Raw genomic sequence first — 27,542 nt, 5'->3', positions numbered from 1 at the left:
TATAAGGAGACAATGGAAAACAGAGCCTCAAAAATCCTGCTCATTTCCTGGATGCCGTCTCATCTTGGTTTTGCCTGAAGCTCACGTTCTAGGGCATGCACAGAAAATATATTTGCAGTTCTGGACACAGTTCTGTTTTCTTTCGAAAGCTACCAATTATATGCATAGTCGAGCATCTTTTTGTGACAAAATATTGCGCTTAAAACGGGAACGTCTTTTTATCCAAAAATGATATAACGCCCCCAGAGTTTCAACAGGTTAAAAAAGTTTGAAATATCCAATAAATGTCGTTCCAAGTGTTCCACTTGTTGTTGATTCTTCACAAAAAAATACAATAATTTTATATCTTTATGTTTGAAGCCTGAAATGTGGCAAAAGGTCGCAAAGTTCAAGGGGGCCGAATACTTTCGCAAGGCACTGTATATATATATATATATATATATATATATATATATAATATGATAAATATTTGTAGAAAATCAAAGGGAAGGATTTTTTGAAAGTAAATAGCTTTGATAATAGAGGTCAGGAAACACACAGCACGTATCTGTAGATCTCTAGCACGTGTGGATCGGACGCTATTAAAATTATGATTATGACGGAAATATTAATTTATGATCAGGGAACTTTAAAATGGGAATTCTAATGTGTGTATCATGAATCAGTGACTTTGCTACAAGTGATTTTAGCTCTCGAGCTCATGTTAGTAAGTTATTATAGATTGTGTAAGAAAGGTGTGAGAAAGATCATTGGCTATTTCTGTTTTTTGACCTTGTAGTTTTACATAAAACCATAAGAAATTAACAACATCACGTTTTAATGTAATTGTTGTGGGTAAAAAAAAACTAAATTGGTTGAAGATCTCTATATAATTTAATTAAGACAAAAACACATGTTCTGTTAACACAGTGCAGGTGCATTTATACGGAGACTTGATTACACACAGGTGGATTGTATTTATCATCATTAGTCATTTAGGTCAACATTGGATCATTCTGCTGAATGCACTTTTAAGACAGTCCCTTGGCTTCAAGTGCATATTATCCCACAATTGAAACCAAGGTAAAGTCACTTTTTGAAAACAAAAAGAAACAAAGAAAACGAAGGCTTTACCTCGCTCTCTATTGTCATCTGATTCTAGATATATATCTCTAATCATGCTAGGACCTTCCTTCCATCAAATAGGTATTTACGAGCAAACACCGAATATCAAACCAATATCCATACTGAAAACAAATGTATGGCAGTCACCGAATGGCAAAGCAAGGGTTGTAACTTGTTCTCCATCATCGGCTGATTCAGAATGTCATTTCTATCATGCACGTTCCGTTTAACAACGGTGGGGAAAAGTACTCAATTGTCAGACTTGAGTAAAAGTAAAGATACCTAAATAGAAAATGACTAGATAGAAATTAGTACTCTGTGTCAGGGAAAATGTATGAAATTGTATGAAATTAAAAAGTACATGTTTTCTTTAGTAATGTAGAGGAGTAAAAGTAAAAGTTGTTAATTACAGATACCCCCCCAAAACGACCGAAGTAGTACTTCAAAGTATTTTTCTTAAGTACACCACTGTAGTTTTTAAGAGGTACGAGAAAAGTATGAATCTTTAATATAAAGCTAACTATACCACAGTCAAATTGTAGGCTAGGCTATTTCACATTTTTATTTTATTTATTTAGCTAGGCAAGTCAGTTAAGAACAAATTATCATTTACAATGACGGCCTACACCGGCCAAACCTGGACGACGCTGGGTCGATTGTGCGGCGGGTTGTGATACAGCTTGGATTTGATCCAGGGCGTCTGTGGTGACGCCTCAATCACTGAGATGCAGTACGGTGCGTCGCAGTAGAGGTATTCGCGTGGTAACGTCGTAGCATACTGTCCCCAAGGCCAACTCCGAAAATAGAACTCAGAGCACCGACGGTGTTGAAGGCAATAGGCTATACCACTGGCACAACACAAACAAAAACAAACCACATTTGAGCGCCGATTTCACAGTCTTAACAAGGAGTAGCCATGGAGCATGAAGGATCGCACCGTTTTGCAAGGAAAAAGCGAAGGACTCGCCTCTGGCTAATCATGGGTCTCTGTGCAGTACTTTCACTTGTCGTTATCCTCGCTATTTCTCTGGGAGTAGTGCACAGTCACGTACTGTCTAGTTACAGCCCATCGAGTGAAAGCCTAAAAAAAACGATTATTGACAAATGTGAAGCATTTATACAGAACAACAAATCTTCAAGGTGAGACGCTTTTATTAGATTTATTTTGCACATATCATTTACATTTTTAGCTTATTGTTAAAAGTAACTCAAACTTCAGGTTAACTCATTTTTGCAGCAGCTTATTCCATTGCCATTGCCATAGTTGAATATAATTACATGTAGACGCAATTGTATTTATGATGTAGCCTCCCTGTCTGTATGTGAACCTGCATTGTTTTATGGCACAGGTGGTTGTGGATTTGCCTTGTAACAACAGGGTGGCTAGCTTGTTCAATACTATTCTTGATAATTCCTGTGATTGTTCCAGTGCAAACAACTGTCAAAAGATATGGAGTGCATTTCAGCAAGCATTCGTGGGGAGGGACCCATGTAATGTACCGATGGAGGCCTATGACCCCCTTATCCATACTGTGATCCAGGATCCTGTCTGTAACAGGGTGAGATACCCACACACGCTCTCTCATACACCACTCAAATATATTCATATGTTTTGTTTTATTGACAGCTGCAAGTAAATATATATATATATATATATTTTTTTTTTAACATTTCCATTTCATTGCACCACCAGATGTTGTTTTGGAGCAAAACAAAGAAAATAGTGCATGACTTCACAGAGAAGCGAGATTGCTTCTTGACCCTCGAGGACACACTAGTCGGCTTCATCATGAATGGACTGACCTGGTGTGGCAAGGAGGAGAGCAATGGTAAGACTCAAATGGAGCTACACACCATCAGTCTGTACATTTCCATTCATTTTATTTTTTATTTAACCTTTATTTAACTAGGCAAGTCAGTTAAGAACAAATTCTGATTTACAATGACGGCCTACCAAAAGGCTAAAGGCCTACGGGGACTGGGGCTGGGATAAAAAATAATAATAATATAATAATAATAATAAATAAAACACACATACGACAACAGAGAGAACACTACATAAAGATAGACCTAAGACAACCACAGAGCAAGGCTGCAACACATACAGCATGGTAGTAACACAACATATGACAACAACATGGTAGCAACACAACCTGGCAGCAGCACATGGTAGCAGCACAAAACATAATACGAACATTATTGGGCACAGACAACAGCACAAACGGCAAGAAGGTAGAGACAACAGTATATCATGCAAAGCAGCCATAATTGTCAGTGAGAGTGTCCATGATTGAGTCTTTAGATGAAGAGATTGAGATGAAACTGTCCAATTTGAGTGTTTGTTGCAGCTCGTTCCAGTCGCTAGCTGCAGTGAACTGAAAAGATGAGCGACCCAGGGATGTGTGTGCTTTGGGAACCTTTAACAGAATGTGACTGGCAGAATGGGTGTTGTAAGCAGAGGATGAGGGCTGTAGTAGATATGTCGGACAGGGGGGAGTGAGGCCTAAAAGGGTTTTATAAATAAGCATCAACAAATGAGTCTTGCGACGGGTATACAGAGATGACCAGTTTACAGAGGAGTATAGAGTGCAGTGATGTATCCTGTAAGGCGCATAGGTGGCAAATCTGATGGCCGAATGGTAAAGAACATCTAGCTGCTCGAGAGCACCCTTACCTGCTTATCTATAAATTACGTCTCCATAATCTAGCATGGGTAGGATGGTCATCTCAATCAGGGTTAGTTTGGCAGCTGTGGTGAAAGAGGAGTGATTACGATAGAGGAAACCAAGTCTAGATTTAACTTTAGCCTGCAGCTTTGATATGTGCTGAGAGAAGGGCAGTGTACCATCTAGCCATACTCCCAAGTACTCATATGAGTACTTGTAACTCTAAACCCTCAGAGGTAGTAATCACACCTGTGGGGAGAGGGGCGTTCTTCTTACCAAACCACATGACCTTTGTTTTGGAGGTGTTCAGAACAAGGTTAAGGGCAGAGAAAGCTTGTTGGACACTAAGAAAGCTTTGTTGTAAAGCATTTAACACAAAATCCAGGGAGGGGCCAGCTGAGTATAAGACTGTATCATCTCCATATAAATGGATGATAGAGATTCCTACTGCCTGATCTATATTGTTGATGTAAATTGAGAAGAGTGTGGGGCCTAGGATTGAGCCTTGGGGTACTCCCTTGGTGACAGGCAGTGGCTGAGACAGCAGATGTTCTGACTTTATAAACTGCACTCTTTGAGAGAGGTAGTTAGCAAACTAGGCTAAAGACCCCTCAGAGACACCAATACTCCTTAGCCGGGCCACAAGAATGGAATGATCTAACGTATCAAAAGCTTTGGCCAAATCAATAAAAATTGCAGCACAACATTGCTTAGAATCAAGGGCAAGGGTGACATTATTGAGGATCTTTAAGGTTGCAGTGACACATCCATAACCTGAGTGGAAACCAGATTGTATACCAGAGAGAATACTATAGACATCAAGAAAGCCAGTCAGTTGATTTTTGACAAGTTTTTCCAACACTTTTAATCAACAGGGCAACATAGAAATAGGCCTAGGATTAGCTTGATCTCCCCTTTTAAACCAGAAAGGACGAACCGTGGCTGCCTTCCAAGCAATGGGAACCTCCCCAGAGAGGAGAGACAGGCTTGGCAATGATAGGGGTAGCAACTTTAAAGAGGAAAGGGTCTAAATCATCTGAGCCAGATGTTTTTTTGTGCTCAAGTTTAAGGAGCTCCTTTAGTACCTCGGACTCAGTGACCACCTGCAGGGAGAAACTTTGTAGCAGGGCAGGCGAAAAAGAGGGAGGAGTGTCGGGGCTAGTCACATTAGAAGGGGTGAGAGATGAGGAAATGTTGTACGGGCAAGGAGGCATGGCTGAGTCAGATAGGAATCCTGACTTAATGAAGTGGTGATTAAAGAGCTCAGCCATGTGCTTCTTGTCAGTAACAACCAGATCATCAACATTAAGGGACATGGGCAGCTTTGAGGAGGAGGGTTTATTCTCCAGGTCTTTAACTGTTTTCCATAACTTATTGGGGTAGACCCACAGAGAGAGAACTGCTCCTTAAAGTAATTAACTTTGGCTTTCCGGATAGCCCGAGTGCAATTATTTCTCATTTGCCTGAATGAGAGTCAGTCAGCCTGAGTATGTGTGTGCCGAGCCTTTTGCCAGCCAAATGCAATTCTTGAGGTGGAGTAACTCTGCAAGATCATGGTCAAACCAGGGGCTGAACCTGTTTTTAATTCTAATTTTCTTTATGGGGCATGTTTGTTAACAATACCATTGAAAATATTTTTTTAAAGGAGGTACAAGCGTCTACGACAGAGGGGACCAAGCTGATTCTATACCATTTTACAGAGGCCAGTTCTTGAAGGAAGGCTTTCTCATTAAATTTATTTAGCAAGTGTCTACGACAAATCAGGACAGGTCGTTTCACTGAGCAGCCATTATGAACCCAGGCTGTGATATAGTGATCACTTAGGTCATTACAGAAACCATCAGTCTGATACCTATCAGGATAATTTGTGAGGATAACATCAAGGAGAGTAGCCTTTTCTGGGTGTTTGGAGTCATACCTTGTGGGATTGGTAATAATCTGAGAGAGATTTAGGGAGTCCCATTGCTTTAGGATTTGGTCATGTGGTTAAGCATGTCCCAGTTTAGGTCACCTAGCAGGACAAATTCAGACTTAGTATAAGGGGCCAGGCCGGTGCTGATGGAGGACAATATCACCCAGCAACAGTCAACAAAGAGCAATTTGAAAGTTTAATGCTTAAAAGCAGCAAATCAAATTGTTTGGGGACAGACTTGGTGGAGACAACCTAGCACTGAAGGTGATCGTTGGTAAAGATTGCCATTCATCCAAATTTAGAAGATCTGTCTTGCCAAAAAAAGTTATAACCAGAAAGGTTAACATAAGTATTCAAAACATTTTATCCATTTTAGGTAATGAGCTTCTAGTGTTAACGTGAAGAAAACCCAGGCTCTTACGAGAGCAGAAATCAGTGAAGCAGATATCAGAGCACAAGTCAGAATTGGGGCTAGCAACAGTAGATGGCCCAGGGTGTACATGCACATTTCCAGATATAAACAGCAAGAATACAATCAAGGCACGGCAGAGGACAGGGAGATCTCTACAGTGTTGATTTATGACATTTGAATGTGCATTAGATGGCAACATGATCAGCAATTTAATCAGGTAACATGAATAAAAGCATGCGAGAGGTGGTTAGAATAGGATGGGAGACCAAAAGTCTGTGTAACCAATAGAGAGTCAGAGTCCCGATTGTGGGAACAAACATAGTCTGTCCCAAGGTTGGGTAAACAAGAAGGGTTAATAGTCAACAAAGCATGCAGGAGTCATGACGCAAATAGCAAAATGCACAAGAAAAAAATATAATGTATAACGACTTGGGGCTAGCCATTGTAAGTTCAGAGTCACTCGCCCCAACAGTGCGTGTGTGCTGGAGGCGAGCGAAAGCTCGGGAGAGAGGGGGGGGGAGTGGTGGGGGTACATGTACCAGACAGGGGGAGACAGGCCAGGGCAGATGGTGATCAGATCGCCAGGTGGAATCCAAGCAGCAGTGCAGCAGGCAACTGGAGTAGGTGTCACACCCACATAACACAGTGATAGCCATAAACATCAAGTACAGTGTGCTATGTCAGATCTATGTCTAATCTAAAAAATGACAGCTAATAGACCATACATGTACAGTATAAACCACTAATGTACTGGTTGTTTTTAGAATGCATCCCAAATGGCAATCTCTTCCATATATAGTGCAGAGCTCCACTCCCCTCTGTATGTATTTGGACAGTGAAGCAAACATTTTAAATTGGGCTCTATGCTACAGCTTTTTGGATTTGAGATTAAATGTTTCATATGAGGTGAAAGTACAGAATGTTACCTTTTATTTGAGGGTATTTTCATACATTTATGTTTTACCTGGGCCCCTCATTTGTAGAAGTCATGAGTATTTGGGCAAATTCCCTTAGGATATTAAAGTAGTCAAAAGTTTCATATTTGGTCCCATATATTCCACGCAATGACTCCATCAAGCTTGTGACTCTACAAACTCGTTGAATGCATTTGCAGTTTGTTTTGGTTGTGTTTTGGGTTATGTTTTGCCCATTATGAACTGAGTGGGGGATGATAAATGGAGTAATATTCCTCTTAAGTGTGTAGATCAGATATTTTTGACCACTTCTAAATGTATCCTGATAATACCATGATTATGAATGAATCATGAATTATGATTGTTGAGAAAGTTACAGAAGCTACAACAAAACATGCTAACCTCTCGCCATTACCAATAACAGGGGAAGTTAGCATTTCTTGGGGGGGTATGATCTTTGTTCATCTGTAACTTTCTCACTCATTGTTATTCACAATTCATTCATGATTATCCATAATCATGGTAGCATCCACATTACCATGGAAGTGTTCAGAAACAAATTATATTCTTACTCACAATAAAATAAATGTATGAATATACCTTCAAATATTTGGTGACATTCTGTATTCTTGTCTCATATGAAACATTGTATCTGAATTCTAAAATGGTTCGGAATAGAGAGAAAATGTTAGCTTCACTGTCCAAATACATGCGAAGGGGAGTGTTTATAGTGTACTACTTTTATGGTGCCATTTGGGACGGGCCCTTACTATACATCCGACCATGATAAAGTACAGTATAGCTCATGACATGTGGGTCAGAGCCAGAGGGCCTCAGCAGGTCCTCTGGCCAAAGGCTATTGTGATGGAACAGCCTAGGATGATCCAGTTTGCTTCCGTCATTACATTATGTAAATACAGTATGGAGAAACAAGCAAACAATTATGAAGTTTCTTGAAATTTGTGCTGTCAGAAAACGTTTCCTTGGAACGCCTGCATCATTCCTTCCTTGTGTGTGTGTGTCTCTGTTTGTCTCTGTCTGTCTGTCTGTCTGTCTGTCTGTCTGTCTGTCTGTCTGTCTGTCTGTTTCTTTCCTCAGAAACGTTCACCACAGGGTGCCCAGGCTGGACAGACTGTGTCAACAACACAGTTCGTTCATTCTGGAATCGGGCCTCAGCAGCAGTAAGTTCTTTTCAGATTGTTAGTGAGCCAGCTATGGCCAAGGTGCTTTGAAATCTTACACCTACCAGCCATGAATACAAAATGCATGGATCAAAATATACTGATATGAATTAGATAGCCACAAACCAATCCAAATTTAGTCTGTGATTGTGATGGGGAGCAGAGGAAAGGGTTTCACTGTCTAACTGTTCATCAATTGGCCTTTGTGTCTGTCTCCATGGAAACACATTTCTTAGCTCTCCCCTGATTGGACAATGTCCTACATGGCGATGGGATATAGGCTACACACTTTCATGCAGTTACACTTTGGAATTCAGGACAGCACAACACATGTTTGTGTTGAATTTTCTATTCATAGACAGTGAAGTTCACAATATAATGTCTGAATAGATTAGTGTAGGTGTGGGGGAGAATTCGTTGTTTTTCTAAATCTGTGAGTTATGAGGGGTGCAGAATATGGGTCAGCAGTGGGAGTGAGTGACCTGTTAAAAATGAGTAGGATTCACTGGAATTTCGCTGGAAATCTAAGCTTGTTGTTTCAAACTGATTTTGCAATTCAAGTGTTATTTTCCTTCACTGTGGGTGTTACTTCCCTTGTATGGACATTGTATTAGTCTTTCCCTGTTAGTTTGCAGATGCCGCTTGTGGTGATGTCACAGCCATGCTGAATGGATCTATTGCCACTCCTTTCAGCCCCACCAGGTAAAGTGCAATGACTGGGTCCTAAATGTCAACCTATTCTCTATAAAGTGAACAACTTTTGACCAAAGACCTACTGTATGGGCTAAAAGTAGTGTACTATATAGGGAATAGGGTGTCATTTGAGACACATTTATGTGTTTGGCCTGACCCGTCTCCAATAATAACACCTCAGCATAAAAATGTGATAGTCTTATCAAATTTCACTGTGCACTGGAATGTGTTATTTCAACTGATTAGTGTAGTGATATTCTCTGCTCTGGAAAAATACAAATACTCACAGATAGGGCTGTGGCGGTCATGACAATTTGGCAGCCGGTGATAGTCAAGCAAATAACTTGTTTAGAATTTCGTGGCATTATTTTATAGTATGAAGAATACAATTGAACATAGCTGAATAAAATAGAAAGGATATTTTTTCCAAAGTATTTGAGGGAGTGCGTACATCCGGTTAATGTTTTTTGAGCGGTTAACAAAAAAAAAGGTACTCATATATGCTTAATTTAGAGGTATTTATGTAACTTTAGCTGTGATACAAACTTTGGGTTATATGTTTACATTTTTAATACATTTTAAGGCTGCATGATCAAATCAAATTGTATTTGTCACATGCACCGAATACAACAGGTGTACCTTACAGTGAAATGCTTACTTACAGCCCTTAACCAACAATGCAGTTTTAAGAAAAATACAATTTCAAAAATATAAAAGTAACAAATAATTTCACTGCAGCAGTAAAATAACAATACAGTGGCTATATACAAGGGGAACCGGTACAGAGTCAATGTGCAGGGGCACCGGTTAGTCAGGGTAATTGAGGTAATATATAGAGTAATTAAAGTGACTTATGCATTGATAATAACAGAGAGTAGCAGCAGCGTAAGAAGGGGGGGGGGGCGTAATGCAAATAGTCTGGGTAGCCATTTGAATAGATGTTCAGTTGTCTTATGGCTTGGGGGTAGAAGCTGTTTAGAAGCCTCTTGGACCTAAACTTGGCGCTCCGGTACCGCTTGCCGTGCAGGTAGCAGAGAGAACAGTCTATGACTAGGGTGGCTGGAGTCTTTAACAATTTTTAGGGCCTTCCTCTGACACCACCTGGTATAGAGGTCCTGGATGGCAGGAAGCTTGGCCCCAGTGACGTACTGGGCTGAACACACTACCCTCTATAGTGCCTTGCGGTCGGAGGCCGAGCAGTTGCCATACCAGGCAGTGATGCAACCAGTCAGAATGCTCTCGATGGTGCAGCTGAAGAACATTTTGAGGATCTGAGGACCCATGCCAAATCTTTTCAGTCTCCTGAGGGGGAATAGGTTTTGTCATGCCCGCTTCATGACTGTCTTGGTGTGCCTGATATGGACACCAAAAAACTTGAAGCTCTCAACCTGCTCCACTACAGCCCCATTGATGAGAATGGGGGCATGCTCGGTCCTCCTTTTCCTGTAGTCCACAATCATCTCCTTAGACTTGATCACGTTGAGGGAGAGGTTGTTGTCCTGGCACCACACTGCCAGGTCTCTGACCTCCTCCCTATATGCTGTCTCATTGTTGTCGGTGATCAGACCTACCACTGTTGTGTCATCGGCAAATTTAATGATGGTGTTGTAGTTGTGCCTGGCAGTGCAGTCATGAGTGAACAGGGTGTACAGGAGGGGACTGAGCATGCACCCCTGAGGGCCCCCCCGTGTGTAGGATCAGCGTGGCGGATGTGTTGTTACCTACCTACCACCTGGGGACAGCCTGTAAGGAAGTCCAGGATTCAGTTGCAGAGGGAGGTGTTTAGTTCCTGGGTCCTTAGCTTAGTGATGAGCTCTGATGGCACTATGGTGTTGAATGCTGAGCTCTAGTCCGTGAATAGCATTCTCACCTAGGTGTTCCTTTTGTCCAGGTTTGAAATGGCAGTGTGGAGTGCAATAGAGATTGCATCATCTGTGGATCTGTTGGGGCGGTATGCAAATTGGAGTGGGTTTAGGGTTTCTGGGATAATGGTGTTGATGTGAGGCATGACCAGCCTTTCAAACCACTTCATGGTCGGTAGTCATTTAGGCAGGTTACCTTAGTGTTCTTGGGCACAGGAACTATGGTGGTCTGCTTGACACATGTTGGTATTACAGACTCAGACAGGGAGAGGTTGAAAATGTCAGTGAAGACACTTGCCAGTTGATCAGCGCGTGCTCGCAGTACATGTCCTGGTAATCCATCTGGCCCTGCGTCTTGTGAATGTTGACCTACTCACATCGGCTACGGAGAGCGTGATCACACAGTCATCCAGAACAGCTGATGCTCTCATGCATGCTTCAGTGTTACTTGCCTCGCAGCGAGCATGGAAGTAATTTAGCTCGTCTGGTAGGCTTGTGTCACTGGGCAGCTCTCGGCTGTGCTTCCCTTTGTAGTCTGTAATAGTTTGCAAGCCCTGCCACATCCAACGAACGTCGGAGCCGGTGTAGTACGATTCGATCTTAGTCCTGTATTGATGCTTTGCCTGTTTGATGGTTTGTCAGAGGGCATAGCTGGATTTCTTATAAGCTTCCGGGTTAGAGTCCCGCACCTTGAAAGAGGCAGCTCTAGCCTTTAGCTCAGTGCAGATGTTGCCTGTAATCCATGGCTTCTGGTTGGGGTATGTACGTACAATCACTGTGGCGACGACGTCATCGATGCACTTATTGATGAAGCCAGTGACTGATGTGGTGTACTCTTCAATGCCATCAGAGGAATCCCGGAACATGTTCCAGTCTGTGCTAGCAAAATAGTTCTATAGCTTAGGATCTGCTTCATCTGGCCACTTCTTTATTTACTGAGTCATGGGTGCTGTCTGCTTTAATTTCTGCTTGTAAGCAGGAATCAGGAGGATAGAATTGGGGTCAGATTTGCCAAATGGAGGGCGAGGGAGAGCTTTGTACGCGTCTCTGTGTGTGGAGTAAAAGTGGTCTAGAGTTTGCACATTTAACATGCTGGTAGAAAGTAGGTAAAACAGATTTAAGTTTCCCTGCATTAAAGTCCCCGGCCACTCGGAGCGCCACCTCTGGATGCACATTTTCCTGTTTGCTCATGGCGGTATACAGCTCATTGAGTGCGGTTTTAGTGCCAGCCTTGGTCTGTGGTGGTATGTAGACAGCTACGAAAAATACAGATGAAACCTCTCTAGGTAGATACTGTGGTCTCCAGCTTATCATGAGATACTCTACCTCAGGCGAGCAAAACCTCAAGACTTCCTTAGATATTGTGCACCAAATGTTGTTTACAAATATACATAGGCCCGCCACCCCTTGTCTTACCAGATGCTGCTGTTCTATCCTGTCGATACAGTGTATAACCCGCCAGCTGTATGTTATTCATGTCTTCGTTTAGCCACGACTCGGTGAAACATAAGATATTTGTAAAGGAGTGTGTATCTGGCTGCAGGGAAGTCAGGCTAGGAGAGCAGAAATGCGTAGCAAACGGAGCCCTTGATTGAGGCGAACAATACACGGCACTCAGAAAACTAAACACACACAGTTTACAATAACCCGGCGCAAACCAGCCTGGAGTACACATACATTTACACATAACAATTCCACACACAGACATGTGGGGAAACAGAGGTTTATATGCAAGACGAGTAATGAGGGAAAGCAAACCATGTGTGCAGGAAAACAAGACAAAACAAATGGAAAATGAAAGGTGGATCGGCAATGGCTAGAAGACCAGTGACGCCGAACGCCGCCCGAAACAAGGAGCGGGACCGGCTTCGACGGAAGTCTGACAATATTACAATTTTTAATGTCCCATTGGTAGGATATACGTGCTTTTAGTTTGTCCAATTTATTATCCAATGATTGTACGTTGGCCAATAGTACGGATGGCAAAGGCAGATCGTCTGCGGATCCTCACAAGGCACCTCGATCTCTTTCCGTGATACCTCTTCTGTCTTTTACTCCTGCGAATGATGGGGATGAGGGCCTGTTCGGGTGTCTGGAGTAAATCCCTCTCGTCCAACTCATTAAAGAGAAATTCTTCATCCAGTTCAAGGTGAGTAATCGTTGTTCTGATTTCCAGAAGCTCTTTTCGGTCATAAGAGCCAGTAGCAGGAACATTATGTACAAGATAAGTTACAAAAAAAAAAAAAAAAAAAAAATTGTACGGTTGGTTAAGAACCCATGAAACGGCAGCCATCCCCTCTGGCCCCATCTACAGAAACTACATCTACAGATGAGACTAATGATGATTTGAAAAAAGTTGCATGAAAGGCTTTTGCTTAGTTTTTTAATGTACTTCATCAGTCTCTCATTCACAATTTGACAAGCGCTTGATAATGTCTTGAATTTCCCTGCGGCATCCCCTTTGTGTGGCCGTTAAATCATGCCTTTTGCGGACGGTGGCCGTTGTGCCATTCGGCTGAATATAATAATTATAATTCCCTTCTCCCGGCTGGGCGCACCAAAGTATCTCGCACTCACATGACTCTCCGTCACTTGATCAGGTCATTCTCACAGGCGACAAGTGAAGACAGACACATCGGGGACGCAATTGCGCGAGTCCTTATCCTATTCCGAGGCACGTATTGAAGATATTGGAAGAACTGTTCACATTTACTTTTCGCCAGCCAGCAGGATGAGTAGGCCTAAAGAACAGCAAAAGCACTAGCCTATGTCAATCTACTATCGCCCATGGTACAAAAGTTATCCTATTCTATTCTGTGTGAGAAATAAATATTCCAAACATAGTCTGGGACAGTTGTGGGATTCGATAGATCCCAAATTAATACAACCACTGGCATCAAAAAACATGTTTTAAGTAATGTCGCAACAGATCATCACGTTTAGCTAAAAATGTTGATGAACTATTATGCTATTTATAGCACAGTATAAGCACAGCAATGCACACACACGGCAGTAGGCTATAAGCGCGAATGTTCCATTAGCACGAAAACACCATTCTCAAAAGTGACTGCAAATTATGCATGTAACGCTTTTATTATAAAGGTGCATTTTTTATGGTGAAAACGATCTTGCCCAAACTTGAAACTCACGCGCTGCATATGTATGCCAGTTATGCTGTAACCCGCTGTAAAGCACGTTTGGTAGGCTACTAATGACCATCAGCAGCATCAGAGCTTGGAGAAGCTTAAACACCATGATTAAACGGTCACGTGGAATTTGACTGCCTTCATGGCTTGTGAACCTGTGGAGCAGGAATACCGTCACCCTAACAGCCCTACTCACAGACAACCAAGCCAAAACATCATTTTACCACAGCTGCCATTTCCACCAAAATGTAGAACCCCTCTATTGCCACAACACTACGCATGTTATTAGTAGACTGTTATATTTTTGTTTGCTTAAGCAATAGTGCACCTGCGTAGTTGATTGATTTCATGTCAATTCTGATCTTTACACATTTCTATGTTTGTCTTTTATGTGAAGTATTTTTGCCACCATCGAGGTGAAAAGGTTCAAAGCTGCCAAAGTGAAGAGCCTGAGTGTTGTCCTGGTGACCAAGGAGAATAAGGGGTAAGCTTTTTGTCCAGACAAACTGACGTGTGTGTGTGTGTGTGTGTGTGTGTGTGTGTGTGTGTGTGTGTGTGTGTGTGTGTGTGTGTGTGTGTGTGTGTGTGTGTGTGTGTGTGTGTCTGTCATAGTTGATTTGTATGTATTTCATAATCACTACACCTGCATTGTGCCTAGTATGGGATTATGTAAAGAGAGTAGAACAAATGTCTGTTTATATATAGGATATATGTAGGCTTTATGTTTCATGGGATATTATGACATATTATAATTGTTTCATGTCTTTCTCTGCTAAAGGACAACCTGTGATGATCCCTCCTTACAAGACCTACAGAAAGAGATAGAGCCAAAACTCAAGTATAATTGCAAGGTGGTTCCTGAGTAAGTGAGGAGGTTACAATATAACTCTATTGATTACAACAAATCCGTCTGATATTGTGTGAGTGTGTACACAGAAATTTCTCCAGTGTTAAAAAATGTGAAATGAACACAGAGTGTTAAATCAACACTGAAAGTATTGTCTGTGGACCCATATATACACTGTAACAGTGTTAAATGAACACACTGATTAGTGTAACGCCTTATTCAGATATTCCATAGAGTGCCTTTCGAATAAATTGTAGTTAACACCCATGGCTGTATGTGTTAGTGACAGAGACATGGTTGTTGCATTCATCCATTTTCTATCCTATGTTATTGTAATTATTATTATTTTTTTACAAAATACCATACACTACCGGTCGTAAGTTTTAAAAGACCTCCTCATTCAAGGGTTTTTCTTTATTTTTACTATTTTCTACAATATAGAATAATAGTAAAGACATCAAAACTATGAAATAACACATGGAATCATGTAGTAACCAAAAAATTGTTAAACAAATCAAAATATATTTTAGACTTTAGATTCTTCAAATAGCCACCCTTTGGCTTGATGGCAGCTTTGCACACTCTTGGCATTCTCTCAACCAGCTTCACCTGGAATGCTTTTCCAACAGTCTTGAAGGAGTTCCCACATATGCTGAGCACTTGTTGGCTGCTTGTCCTTCACTCTGCAGTCCGACTCATCCCAAAACATCTCAATTTGGTTGAGGTCGGGGGATTGTGAAGGCCAGGTCATCTAATGCAGCACTCCATCCCTCTCCTTCTTGGTCAAATATCCCTTACACAGCCTGAAGGTGTGTTGGGTCATTGTCCTGTTGAAAAACAAATCATAGTCCCACTAAGCCCAAGCCTGATGAGATGGCGTATCACTGCAGAATGCTGTGGTAGCCATGCTGGTTAAGTGTGCCTTGAATTCTAAATAAATCACTGACAGTGTCACCAGAAAAGCACCCCCACACCATAACACCTCCTCCTCCATGCGTTACGGTGGGAAATACACATGCGGAGATCATCCGTTCACCCACACTGCATCTCACAAAGACACAGCGGTTGGAACCAATAATCTCCAATTTGGACTACAGACCAAGGACAATTTTCCACCGGTCTAATGTCCATTGCTCATGGTTCTTTGCCCTTGCAAGTATCTTATTATTATTGTTGTCCTTTAGTAGTGGTTTCTTTGCAGCAATTCGACCATGAAGGCCTGATTCAGTCTCCTCTGAACAGTTGATGTTGAGATGTGTCTGTTACTTAAACTCTGTAAAGCATTTATTTGGGCTGCTTTTCCTGAGGCTGGTAACTCTAATGAACGTGTCCTCTGCAGCAGAGGTAACTCTGGGTCTTCCATTCCTGTGACGGTCCTCATGAGAGCCATTCATCATAGCGCTTGATGGTTTTTGTGACTGCACTTGAAGAAACTTTCAAAGGTCTTTACATTTTCCATATTGACTGACCTTCATGTCTTAAATTAAAGATGGACTGTCGTTTGTCTTTGCTTATTTGAGCTGTCTCTTCCATAATATGGACTTGGTCTTTTACCAAATAGGGCTAGCTTGATGTTATTTTAATGGACAAACAATTTGCTTTTCTTTCAAAAACAAGGACATTTCTAAGTGACCCCAAACTTTTGAACAGTAGTGTACAGTAGCTAGCTAGATAGCTTGCTAGCTACAGGCAGCTGCCTACCATGTACTCATTTCGGCTCGGTCAGAGCAATAATTATTAACATGAGGATGATGAGCTACCACTAACGGCTAGCTAATTAGCTATTATTTAGCTATTATTTAACTGTATTCCCCAATATTTGCTCAAATTAAAACCTAATATGTAGCCTACCTAGCCATACGGTAGATACTACTACCACTGTAGACTTGGACACAATTAAATACTTACTCTATTTGATATGAATACTATTAAAATGTTTTTTCTTTCAGTAGTTGATTTTTAGGATGCTAACCTTTTGTAGGAGTGAACATTCAACCTAAAACTCCCTTTGTTTACTCACTTCCTAGTGCCTACAGGACCCCAGGTAGGCAGGATCTCAGCAGAAAGCTGTCAGACAGACTCTGATGCAGAGGAGAGCAGGGAGGAGGAAGAGGAGTTACAGAGTAGCAGTAGTGCCAGTGAAGGATTGACTGAAGAGATTGAACCAGCAAGTAATAAGGGAAATATATGTATGGACAGATTCAAAGTGAGGAAGATCCCCCAGTTATTTAATGTACAGTAAGTCAGCAAACGGAAGAGAAAGGGTGCAGAGAGACTGGCTTATTTATAGTAAGAGTGTAAAGGCATATTGCATTTCATGTGTTCTTTTTTTCTCATGAGCAAAGTAAACCATCACCCAGTTCTCTGAATAGTAAGGATGGCTATAAGATATCATCCGTGAAATGGTGGAGAATGTATGACACACTACTAGAGCATAAGGATGGTGTGTATCACAAGAACTGTTACTGGAAATGGAAAAATCTGCCGCATACCATTACAACACCTACATGTATAGACAGTCAGCGGCAGAAACAAATTCAGTCAGAAATGTATAAAAACAGAGCACTTCTAGAAAGGAATTTGGATGTGACACTACTTAGCATCTAGGAATCAGCCATTCCGGGGCTATTGTTGTGATAGAAGAGATTGAACAAGCAATCTTGATGATGTGCATACTGGACATTGCCTCGGCTTACTTGAACTGTTATCAAATTATGACCCGCTATTACATGAGCACTTACAGAAAGTCAGGGACAAAAAGAAAGGAGCACGACTGACTCTTTACCTCAGCGCTGAGAGCCAAAACAAGTTCATAGGAATATGTGGTCAAAGGGTTTTTGAATACAATACTTTATGAAAGAGAAGATGCAATCTATTCCTCGATGAAATGTGAAGCAACTCCAAACATTTCCCATACTGACCAAAATGTATTATTGGTGAGATATGTACACAAATCTAAAAGTCCAAGGATCAGTTGAATGGGAAATAATTGAACATTCTATTGAATTTAAGGACTGCTAGAAAGACAGGCAGTGAAATTTCTGAAATGATTTTGAGTGCATTGGAAGAGCATGGTATTGACACCGCAGATTGCCACGGTCAAGGCTATTATAATGGTGCAAATATGTCAGGGGAAGTGAAGGGAGTTCAAGCACACATACTGCAAAAGAATCCACTGGACACATACTCACCTTGTGCCTCCCATACTCACCTTGTACCTCCCATACTCACCATGTGCCTCCCATACTCACCATGTGCCTCCCATACTATTAATCTTGTGGGTGTACATGCAGCTCAGCCGTGCCCAGTAGTATGAACCTTTTTTGGCTGTGTGAATCGTCTTTACAATCTGTTCAGTTCCAGCCCAGAGCGATGGGCCATTCTCAAGGAAAAGACTGTCTGCTGTCTGAACTGCCTTTCAGACACACAGTGGTGCGCGCATATTGCTGCTGTCCAACCAGTGGCAACTCATTTACCTTCTATCATCAAGGCCCCTAGACATGCTTCTTGCTACCTGCAGCCTGACAAACGAAGCCAAATCTGAGGCAAAAGGTCTGAAAAGCTACTTCATGTCTTTCAAGGCAATCTTCTTGCTTACTTTCTGGGTTTATTGAGAATAGAAGCCTAATTCTTCAGTCAGGAAGTATTTCTCTGGACACTGAATCAGCTCACATTAAGGCACTACAGGAAGAAATAGAGGCTCTACGTAAACAATGGGACACTCCTCTGGCAGAAGCCTCCATGGTGGCAAATGAAATGGGTGGAACTACTCAGTTTCACAGTGAACAGAGGAGCCAACAGAAAAAAAGAAAACGTTTCCCTGATGAGACTGAAGATGACATAGCAAATGAAAAGAAGTCAGACACTGGATTTCGCAACACAATGTTTTATGTGGCTCTGGAAATATAATCAGTCATTTGGACACGATTGCACACGATTGCAGCTATATGCGAGGAGTTTCCACTAATACTTACATTTAGGAAAATGACCGAAAACCACATTTGTTTATCTTGCCACAAATTGAGAAACAAGTGCGACATCTAAAGAGGATATGGTGCTACTTTTTCAGATGGTCCTTCTCCTGTAAAGCTCCTAAATGCCATCCACAAGATGCAGCTACAGAGGATTTTTGGAGAGGTGTGCGTTGTACTGTGAATCTTTTGTACAATGACCTGTAACAGTTGCTTGAGGTGAACGTGCCTTCAGTAAGCTGAAACTTATAAAGCTCTACAAAGTGCCAAGACAGGTTGAACAGCCTTGCCATCCTTTCAATTGAAAACCAGTTAGCTAGAAAATGAAACTTTAAAGACATTATAAATGAGTTTGCCCACAAGAAGGCTTGACGCTGGGGCTCTTGGTGCAGTATAACCTCTGAGTTTTGTTTACAGGGAACAAACACAAGGACAAATACCTTAACCTGTTCTACCCAAGCCTGCCTGGGGATGGTCAAAATACTGTTTCAGAGTATTTTTTGCTAGGGTTAATCTCCTGTTGAATTTACTCAGGAATATCCACATAATGTCTTGACGCTACAGTTGTAGTTTCATAGATGCTTGTTCTCTGTAGGTACCACATAGTTCAGGAACATTTTTTAATGTGGGGTATGTTATTTAGGCATATATTTAGAAATGATGCATAGGGCAAAAGAGGGTTAGCCTTGTTTATAATAATTGGTAATAAATGATTTAATCTGAAACATGGATCATTGGTAATTTCTAAATTAAAACGGACTACAATACCATATTTAAAAAAATAAGTCACCAAATGTGGAGTTATGTATAATAAAGCATTAAACAAAAAACATGACACAGACAGGTTTTGTTAACATTAGGAACCAAAATTGTTTGCAATACTGTTAATATAGAAACTAGAATCTGCACAATTGTAGTACAGAGCAGCAGAAGCTTATAGTTAGTACATTTAATAACACATATTGTTAGTACGTTATTTTAATCTGAAACATTCTGATTTCAGATTTCCGGTAGTTTATTTTTTTATGGGTGTACGTACATGAGTATTTCATAAGGCCTTATTTTGAAGTCCTAGTTTTACCCTAATTCAAGGGCCTGAAACTCATACACATCAACTTGAACCAAATTACTAACATTTTCTAAACGAATCCAATATGTTTCTTGTATTTATTGCACCGGTTACTGAAATAGTCGTTCTATACTGAACAGAAATATAAGTGCAACATGCAACAATTTCCAAGATTTTATTGAGTTACAGTTCATATAAGAAAATCAGTCAATTGAAATACATTCTTTAGGCCATAATCTTGTCACGTTCTGACCTTTATTTCCTTTGTTTTGTCATTATTTAGTATGGTCAGGGTGTGAGTTGGGGTGGGCAGTCTATGTTTGTTTTTCTATGATTTGGGTATTTCTATGTTTCGGCCGAGTATGGTTCTCAATCAGAGGCAGGTGTCATTAGTTGTCTCTGATTGAGAATCATACTTAGGTAGCCTGGGTTTCACTGTGTGTTTGTGGGTGATTGTTCCTGTCTTTGTACCTGCACCAGATAGGACTGTTTTAGGTTTTCACGTTTATTGTTTTGTTAGTCTGTTCATGTGTAGAGTCTTTATTAAAGTACCATGAATAACCACCACGCTGCGTTTTGGTCCACCTCTCCTTCAACTAAAGAAAACCGTTACAAATCTATGGATTTCACATGACTGGGAATACAGATATGCACCTGTTGTTCACAGATACCTTAAACAAAGGTAGGGGCATGAATTGGGAAAACCAGTCAGTATCTGGTGTGACCACAAAGTACTCCAAGCAGTGCAACACATCTCCTTCCCATAGAGTTGATCAGAATGTTGATTGTGGCTTATTCCTCTTCAACGGCTGTGCAAATGGGTTACATGTATGGTGAGTACGCAGGCCATTGAAGATCTGGGACATTTTCTGCTTCCAGGAGTTGTGTACTGATCCTTGCGACATGGGGACGTGCATTATCATGCTGAAACATGGTGATGGCAGTGGATGAATGGCCAGACAATGGGCTTCAGGATCTCGTCACAGTACCTCTGCATTCAAATTGCCGTCAATAAAATGCAATTGTGTTCATTGTCTGAAGCTTATGCCTGCCCATACCATAACCCCACAGCCACCACGGGACACTCTGTTCACAACATTGACATCAGCAAACTGCTCGCCCACACGAAGCCATACATGTGGTCTGCGGTTGTGAGCCTGGTTGGATGTACTGCCAAATTCTCTAAAACGACGTTGAAGGCGGCTTATGGTAGAGAAATTAGCATGTATTTCTTTAGCAACAGCTCTGGTGGACATTCCTGCAGTCAGCATGCCAATTGCACGCTCCCTCAACTTCTGACATCTGTAGCCATGTGTTGTGACAAAACTGCACATTTAGAGTGGCCTTTTATTGTCCCCAGTGTAATGTGTAATGATATTTTGTTTGATCAGCTTCTTGATATTCCACACCTGTCAGGTCAATGGATTTCCCTGGCAAAGGAGAAATGCTCACTAACAGTGATGTAAACAAATCTGTGCAAAACAATTGAGAGAAATACGCTTTTTGTGCATCTGGAAAATTAGTTTTCAGCTCATGAAACATGGCACCAACACTTTACATGTTGCGTTTATATTTTTGTTCTGTGTAGTTTAGGTGCTTTAGGTACTCATAGCTTAGTTTTCCCAATCCTGGTAGTCATTCTGAATACAGGTTGCGGGTGATAAAATATTTCCAAAGTTGGATATCCCCACACTGGTTGGATTCCAACAGGAGTTACACATCACCTTGCAAGACAGTACAACAAAACTTCCAGGCCAGAAAACCATTATATTACTCAAGAAAAAAAGGTTTTGATTTGTTCCTAAAGGTGTACAAACACTTGTTACTATAGTTATACCCTTTAAGGTCATCCTTTTTACCACAAAGTGATGTGTATGAGTTTCAGGCCCCTGTATTAGAGGAAAACTAGGCTCTCAAAATCAAGCCGTATGGTGATCATTAAAAAAAAATGTAAAAGATGAAAACATATTTCTTTAGGTCTCACTTGGTGAACTCCATAGGACAGAAAATGGATGAATGAAGCAGCCATGGGTGGTAACTCTACAAATTACTTAAATGCAAAGCACTCTTGGAATTATTTGAATACGACTTTACACTAAGCAGTGTGTTCATTTAACACTGTTCCGTTGTCTATAGGGGTCCACAGACTCAGTGTTAATTTAGTTTTTGTTAACACTGGAGCATTTTCTGTGTGTGTGCATACGTGTGTGTTTATGTATGCTGATGAGAAGCAACATTAAAGACACCTCTCACTCTCCTTAGGTCTAAGATCCAGGACTGCATTTCCCACCCAGACACAGCTTGTGGCGCCTGCTGGTAATATTGTCCAATCAGCAGTGAACAAGACGTGGTCGTCAAGAGTATAAATGGATATTATTCCATCATGGAACCATGAACTAATATTTGAGCTGTCATCAAGCAGACCCGGGCCTACCCTGATCGGCATAGCTTCCATTCTTTACAGAAGTTCTTACAATTGAACAGTAGCGTGCCGTGGTTCTGGGGCCTGGGCCTTCAGTGACGTCCTACACAGTCCCACCCGAATTAATCCACCTCTTATTACCATCATTATGATGCCATGGCTCTAGACACTATACATTTAGACAGAAACGCAGTATAACCAGGCGTTGCGTCACCTTGAAATTGACATTTTTATTCAGAGAATTGCAGGGGAAGAGTACAATACCTTTTCATTGTGCAGCTTCGTTGCCCTGCGCGCTTGTTCGTTGAGCTGTAGATCCACTCGGGTGTCCCCAAAAGTTTTAAAAAGCACCATTGTTTGTAAGTGCCCAGCCGTACTTTGGTGTCTCGTTGCTGCCTTGGTTAGACAACTCAGGTTTGCAAAGCCAGTGTGGCTCCTAAACACCAAATCAATCACTTGCAAATAATAGGCATTCCCAGCAGTACAGTTTGCAGTGCTTCTCAGAGCCTGTCTTTGTAGCGTCGGCTTTGTAGCGTCGGCGTCTACCTCTCCTGACAATGTCTAACTTTTCTTGAAAAGTTTGTCTTGAGAATGGCGTTATAATTATATCCTCGACCAAATCGATATCTTCCCCTTCCGCCATTGTGGGTTGAAAAAACAGCTTAGTAGTAATTCGTTGATCAATTTCAGTTTCCTAGTTCTGAGACCTGCCCATATAGGACCTGCCTCTCAATATTGGTAATCCAATCAAAAGACGTGCAGGCACTACGCCTGCTAGCTGGCTCCTGTGCAACACTGGAGCCAGCCAGCAGGTGTACAATAGCCAACTCTAAAGCTGATTGGTTGACACTAAATTTTAATTTCCATTCACTTTAAGCTACAAGCGCCCGCACTGTTGTTTCTGAAGGCCTGAGGGCAGATTTTAGACCCCTGGCAACACATGACGGCTGAATATGATAAAATATCTAACATAAAGACCAGCCCTCCAAATCTCAACCTGGGGCTGGAAGCAGTGCAACCAAGAGGAACGCTATGAAATGAAGAGTGTAACTCTTACTCTGGGGAATAATTTAATACATATTTGTGGGAAAATATATTTAAAACAATATATATATTCTGATGATGTTTAGGCCAGCAGAGAAGGCCTTGCTGGCCCTGACGGCCCACCACTGCAATTGAATCATTTCCATAGTACCTCCTTTTATCTTAAATGACAATTGCACCCTTTAGCAACCTAATTTTCATTATCTCCAGCACAATGAAACATCAAAAATGTATTGTTGATGAGATTTGTGGTGACGCGGAGAGAAAGAAAACACCCTCATTGCAGGTTTTGAAAATCACAGTTTTTCTTACACATTAAAAAATAAAGGTGCAAGTTGGAACCAAATATGGTTCTTGAGAGCGATACCATAGGGGAACCATTTTCATGGGATGGTTCTTTGAAGAACCATACAGAAATTAAAATCCAAAAATGTTTCGGCACTCCAAGACCAGAATTTAAAAGCCCTGCTGTAGGTTTTTAAGCCTTATTTGCATATTTCCGAAGGTGCCTTTCACATTTAAAAAAAAATCCCAAGTGTGCCGGGTAGGCAGTGTTCCAATTTATCACCATTTAATGTGTCCAAAGGTACAAATCCCCCTTCCCGGCGGGCCCAGAGAGCAAATGAAGTGCACTATAAGCCTAACGCTGGCCAATCGGATTTCTCATAGCAGGTGTAAAAAAAAAATTATAATAATAATAATAAATACTACAGCGAAGTTGATACTGAGATTTCAAAACTTTTAAAACCATGACTAGAGAGAGACTGTCATCGAATACAGCAGGTTGGAGTCATTTTAAAACTCGTTTTTCAACCACTCCACAAATTTCTTGTTAACAATCTATAGTTTTGGCAGTCGGTTAGGACATCTACTTTGTGCATGACACAAGTGATTTTTCCACCAATTCTTTACAGACATATTATTTCACTTATAATTCACTGTATCACAATTCCAGTGTGTCAGAAGTGTACATACAATAAGTTGAATGTGCCTTTAAACAGCTTGGAAAATTCCAGAAAATTATGTTATGGCTTTAGAAGCTTCTGATAGGCTAATTGACATCATTTGAGTCAATTGGAGGTGTACCTGTGGATGTATTTCAAGGCCAACCTTCATACTCAGTGCCTCTTTGCTTGACATCATGGGAAAATCAAAAGATATCAGCCAAGACCTTTTTTTATTGTAGACCTCCACAAGTCTGCTTCATCCTTGGGAGCAATTTCCTAATGCCTGAAGGTACTATGCTCATCTGTACAAACAATAGTACGCAAGTATATACACCATGGGACCACGCAGCCGTCATACCGCTCAGGAAGGAGATGGGTTCTGTCTCCTAGAGATGAGCGTAATTTGGTGTGAAAAGTGCAAATCAATCCCAGAACAACAGCAAGGGACCTTATGAAGATGCTGGAGGAAACAGGTACAAAAGTATCTATATCCACAGTAAAACGAGTCCTATATCGACATAACCTGAAAGGCCGCTCAGCAAGGAAGAAGCCACTGCTCCAAAACCGCCATAAAACGCTAGACTACGGCTTGCAACTGCACATGGGGACAAATATCGTACTTTTTGGAGAAATGTTCTCTGGTCTGATGAACTAAAATTTAAATGTTAGCCATAATGACCATCGTTATGTTTGGAGGTGAAAGGGGGAGGCTTGCAAGCCAAAGAACACCATCCCAACCGAGTAACACATGGGTGGCAGCATCATGTTGTGGGGGTGCTTTGCTGCAGGGGGGACTGGTGCACTTCACAAAATAGATGGCATCATGAGGCTGGAAAATGATGTGGATATATTGAAGCAACATCTCAAGACATCAGTTAATGTTAATCAGTTAAGTTAATGCTTGGTCGCAAATGGGTCTTCCAAATGGACAATGACCCCAAGCATATTTCCAAAGTTGTGACAAATGGCTTAAGGACAACAAAGTCAAGGTATTGGAGTGGCCATCACAACGCCCTGACCTCAATCCTATGAAAAATTTGTGGGCAGAACAGAAAAAGTGTGTGCGAGCAAGGAGGCCTACAAACCTGACTCAGTTACAGCAGCTCTGTCAGGAGGAATGGGCCAAAATTCACCCAACTTATTGTGGGAAGCTTTTGGAAGACTACCTGAAAAGTTTGACCCAAGTTAAACAATTTAAAGGCAATGCTACCAAATCCTAATTGAGTGTATGTAAACTTCTGACCCACTGTGAATGTGAGGAAAGAAATAAAAAGCTCAAATAAATAATTCTCTATTATTCTGACATTTCACATTCTTAAAATACATTTGTGATCCTAACTGACCTAAGACAGGGAATTTTTTAGTAGGATTAAATGTCAGGAATTGTGAAAAACTGAGTTTAAATGTAATTGGTGTATGTAAACTTCTGACTTTCATGTAGGTAAACTACTGTAGTTCATGTTTAAGTTCTCACTCCCCACTGTCAACACTTTTTATTCAACACTTTGGCTATATAAGCTATAAAATGCTTGTTCTTCTTACTTCCACTCGTGCTACAACCAGCACTGCAGCTGTAATAAATGAGTAGGAAAGTGTATCGACAGGCTTGCGTCGTTATTATTAGCGGCTTGGGTCTTTTTTAATATTGAGGAATATTTCACTTTCTCTGTTTGTAGGAGTAACAGCATGAATTTGTGCATGAGGCTGGTCATGTTTTGGAGGACGCATGACTCGACCGTCGCCTCTCCCGAGCCTTTTTGGTAGTTGCAGCTATGAGAAGATCGTACTTGGATAGGACGAAATTGGGGAGAAAGGGGGGGTAAAATACTTATTCAAAAATTTACAACTGATCTATTACCGGTGTGATCAAATATCCTACATAAAATGTTGAAATATAAAAATAATGTATTGGTAATGTATTATGTATTGATAATGTATTGGGCCATTTCAGATATAAGAATTTTTCACATAGTAGTCTGGATGTAGTGAACACATTTTTCATAATAACTTTAGTTAAGTAAGCTATAAGTGTAGCTTATTTTCTTCCAGTGCAAAGCAATTGGCAACTTGGTAAACTATTTTAGTGTAGCTACCCCAACACTGAAGGGAGAATTATTAGTTATTTTCACTCTTCTGATTAAAAAAATATATATATTGCACAAACCTCATTGCTCCAATACTATTTTTAATAGGTTAATGTTGCATAGGCTTATGTTTTTTAAGTCATGTTCAAAAAAATCTGAGCGGTAGATCTCAGCTTGCATTTTGACTCAAAGTGTTCTTGACTCAGAAAAGGTAGGTGACCACTGTCCAAAGTCAATATGTTAAATACATGTTTTATTCTTTAAGACAATACGTATTTCATAGTGCCTTTTTTGAGAGCCTAGTTTTACCCTAATTCAGTGGTCTGAAACGCATAGTTTACAGGCCACATTAGGCCTCACATTATGCTGGCTTGCAAAGTGATATTTAATTCCTATTGGATTCCAGTGGAAATATCCAACCTTTTTTTATCATTCACCTTCAACCTGCATTCAGATTGACTGCCAGGTTTGGAAAGACTAAGATATGAGACTACCTTTTACATCTACTGTAAAGTGGAACAACCAAATTCCAAGTAACAGACTGGAATAGTTTAGAAAAAAAATATTATTTATATTTGAGTAGCAAAAGATTAATTAATCGATCAATGTAAATGAAAAAACATAGAGGTTGTTACAAGAAAATTAAAAAAATCTACCTGCAATAGAGAATGCTAGGAAATATGATAATGATGGGTGTGATTTTGTTTCAACTCTGGTTATTAACACCAACACTGGGGTTCTTTTCTATGTTAATTTAACACTTTTCATGATTAATTTAACTCTTGAATCAACACTAGAAATGTTACACTGGAAAATCAACACTAGTTAACACTGGTCAATTTTCTGTGTGCTATGTAAGGGACACATCTGCAGGCTTAAATACCTTTTTGAATTCTGAAGAACCGTAGAGGTCACGTCAATTATCCCATACTTAACCCAAATGTTCTTTGTCGGGCAAGCATTCTCCAAGGAACCTTAAGAGCTGAGGAAGAACCATTTAAGAACATTTCTTTCTTTCAGTGTACTTTTAATCTTACCCTGGTGTAACAGACAAGCAATTTTTAGGACCTTTCTTCTTAGGTAGCCTAGTGGCTAGAGCGTTGGGCTCGTAACCGAAAGGTTGATAGATCAAATCCCCGAGCTGACATGGTAAGAATCTGTCATTCTACCCCTGAACAAGGCAGTTAACCTACTGTTCCTAGGCTGTTATTGTAAATAAGAATTTGTTCTTAACTGACTTGCCTAGTTAAAAAAAAATGTTTTTAAAT

At 40.8% G+C, this 27,542-nt stretch overlaps 1 protein-coding gene across 1 annotated transcript; it reads left to right on the top strand.

The window, feature by feature from the left end:
• Positions 1-1,863: 1,863 nt before the first annotated feature.
• LOC135538711 (ADP-ribosyl cyclase/cyclic ADP-ribose hydrolase 1-like) lies at positions 1,864-25,785 on the top strand. Its single transcript, XM_064964618.1, has 8 exons — positions 1,864-2,244; positions 2,534-2,663; positions 2,798-2,933; positions 8,107-8,189; positions 8,818-8,891; positions 14,288-14,374; positions 14,669-14,752; positions 22,040-25,785. Exons 1-8 carry the CDS (start codon positions 2,021-2,023, stop codon positions 22,095-22,097), a joined length of 876 nt encoding a protein of 291 aa, XP_064820690.1. The 5' UTR covers positions 1,864-2,020; the 3' UTR covers positions 22,098-25,785.
• Positions 25,786-27,542: the final 1,757 nt, after the last annotated feature.

Source organism: Oncorhynchus masou, unplaced genomic scaffold, assembly GCF_036934945.1.
Source record: "Oncorhynchus masou masou isolate Uvic2021 unplaced genomic scaffold, UVic_Omas_1.1 unplaced_scaffold_2___fragment_2___debris, whole genome shotgun sequence".
Taxonomy (NCBI): Eukaryota; Metazoa; Chordata; class Actinopteri; order Salmoniformes; family Salmonidae; genus Oncorhynchus; species Oncorhynchus masou.
This window is presented reverse-complemented; position numbering and strand designations above follow the sequence as displayed.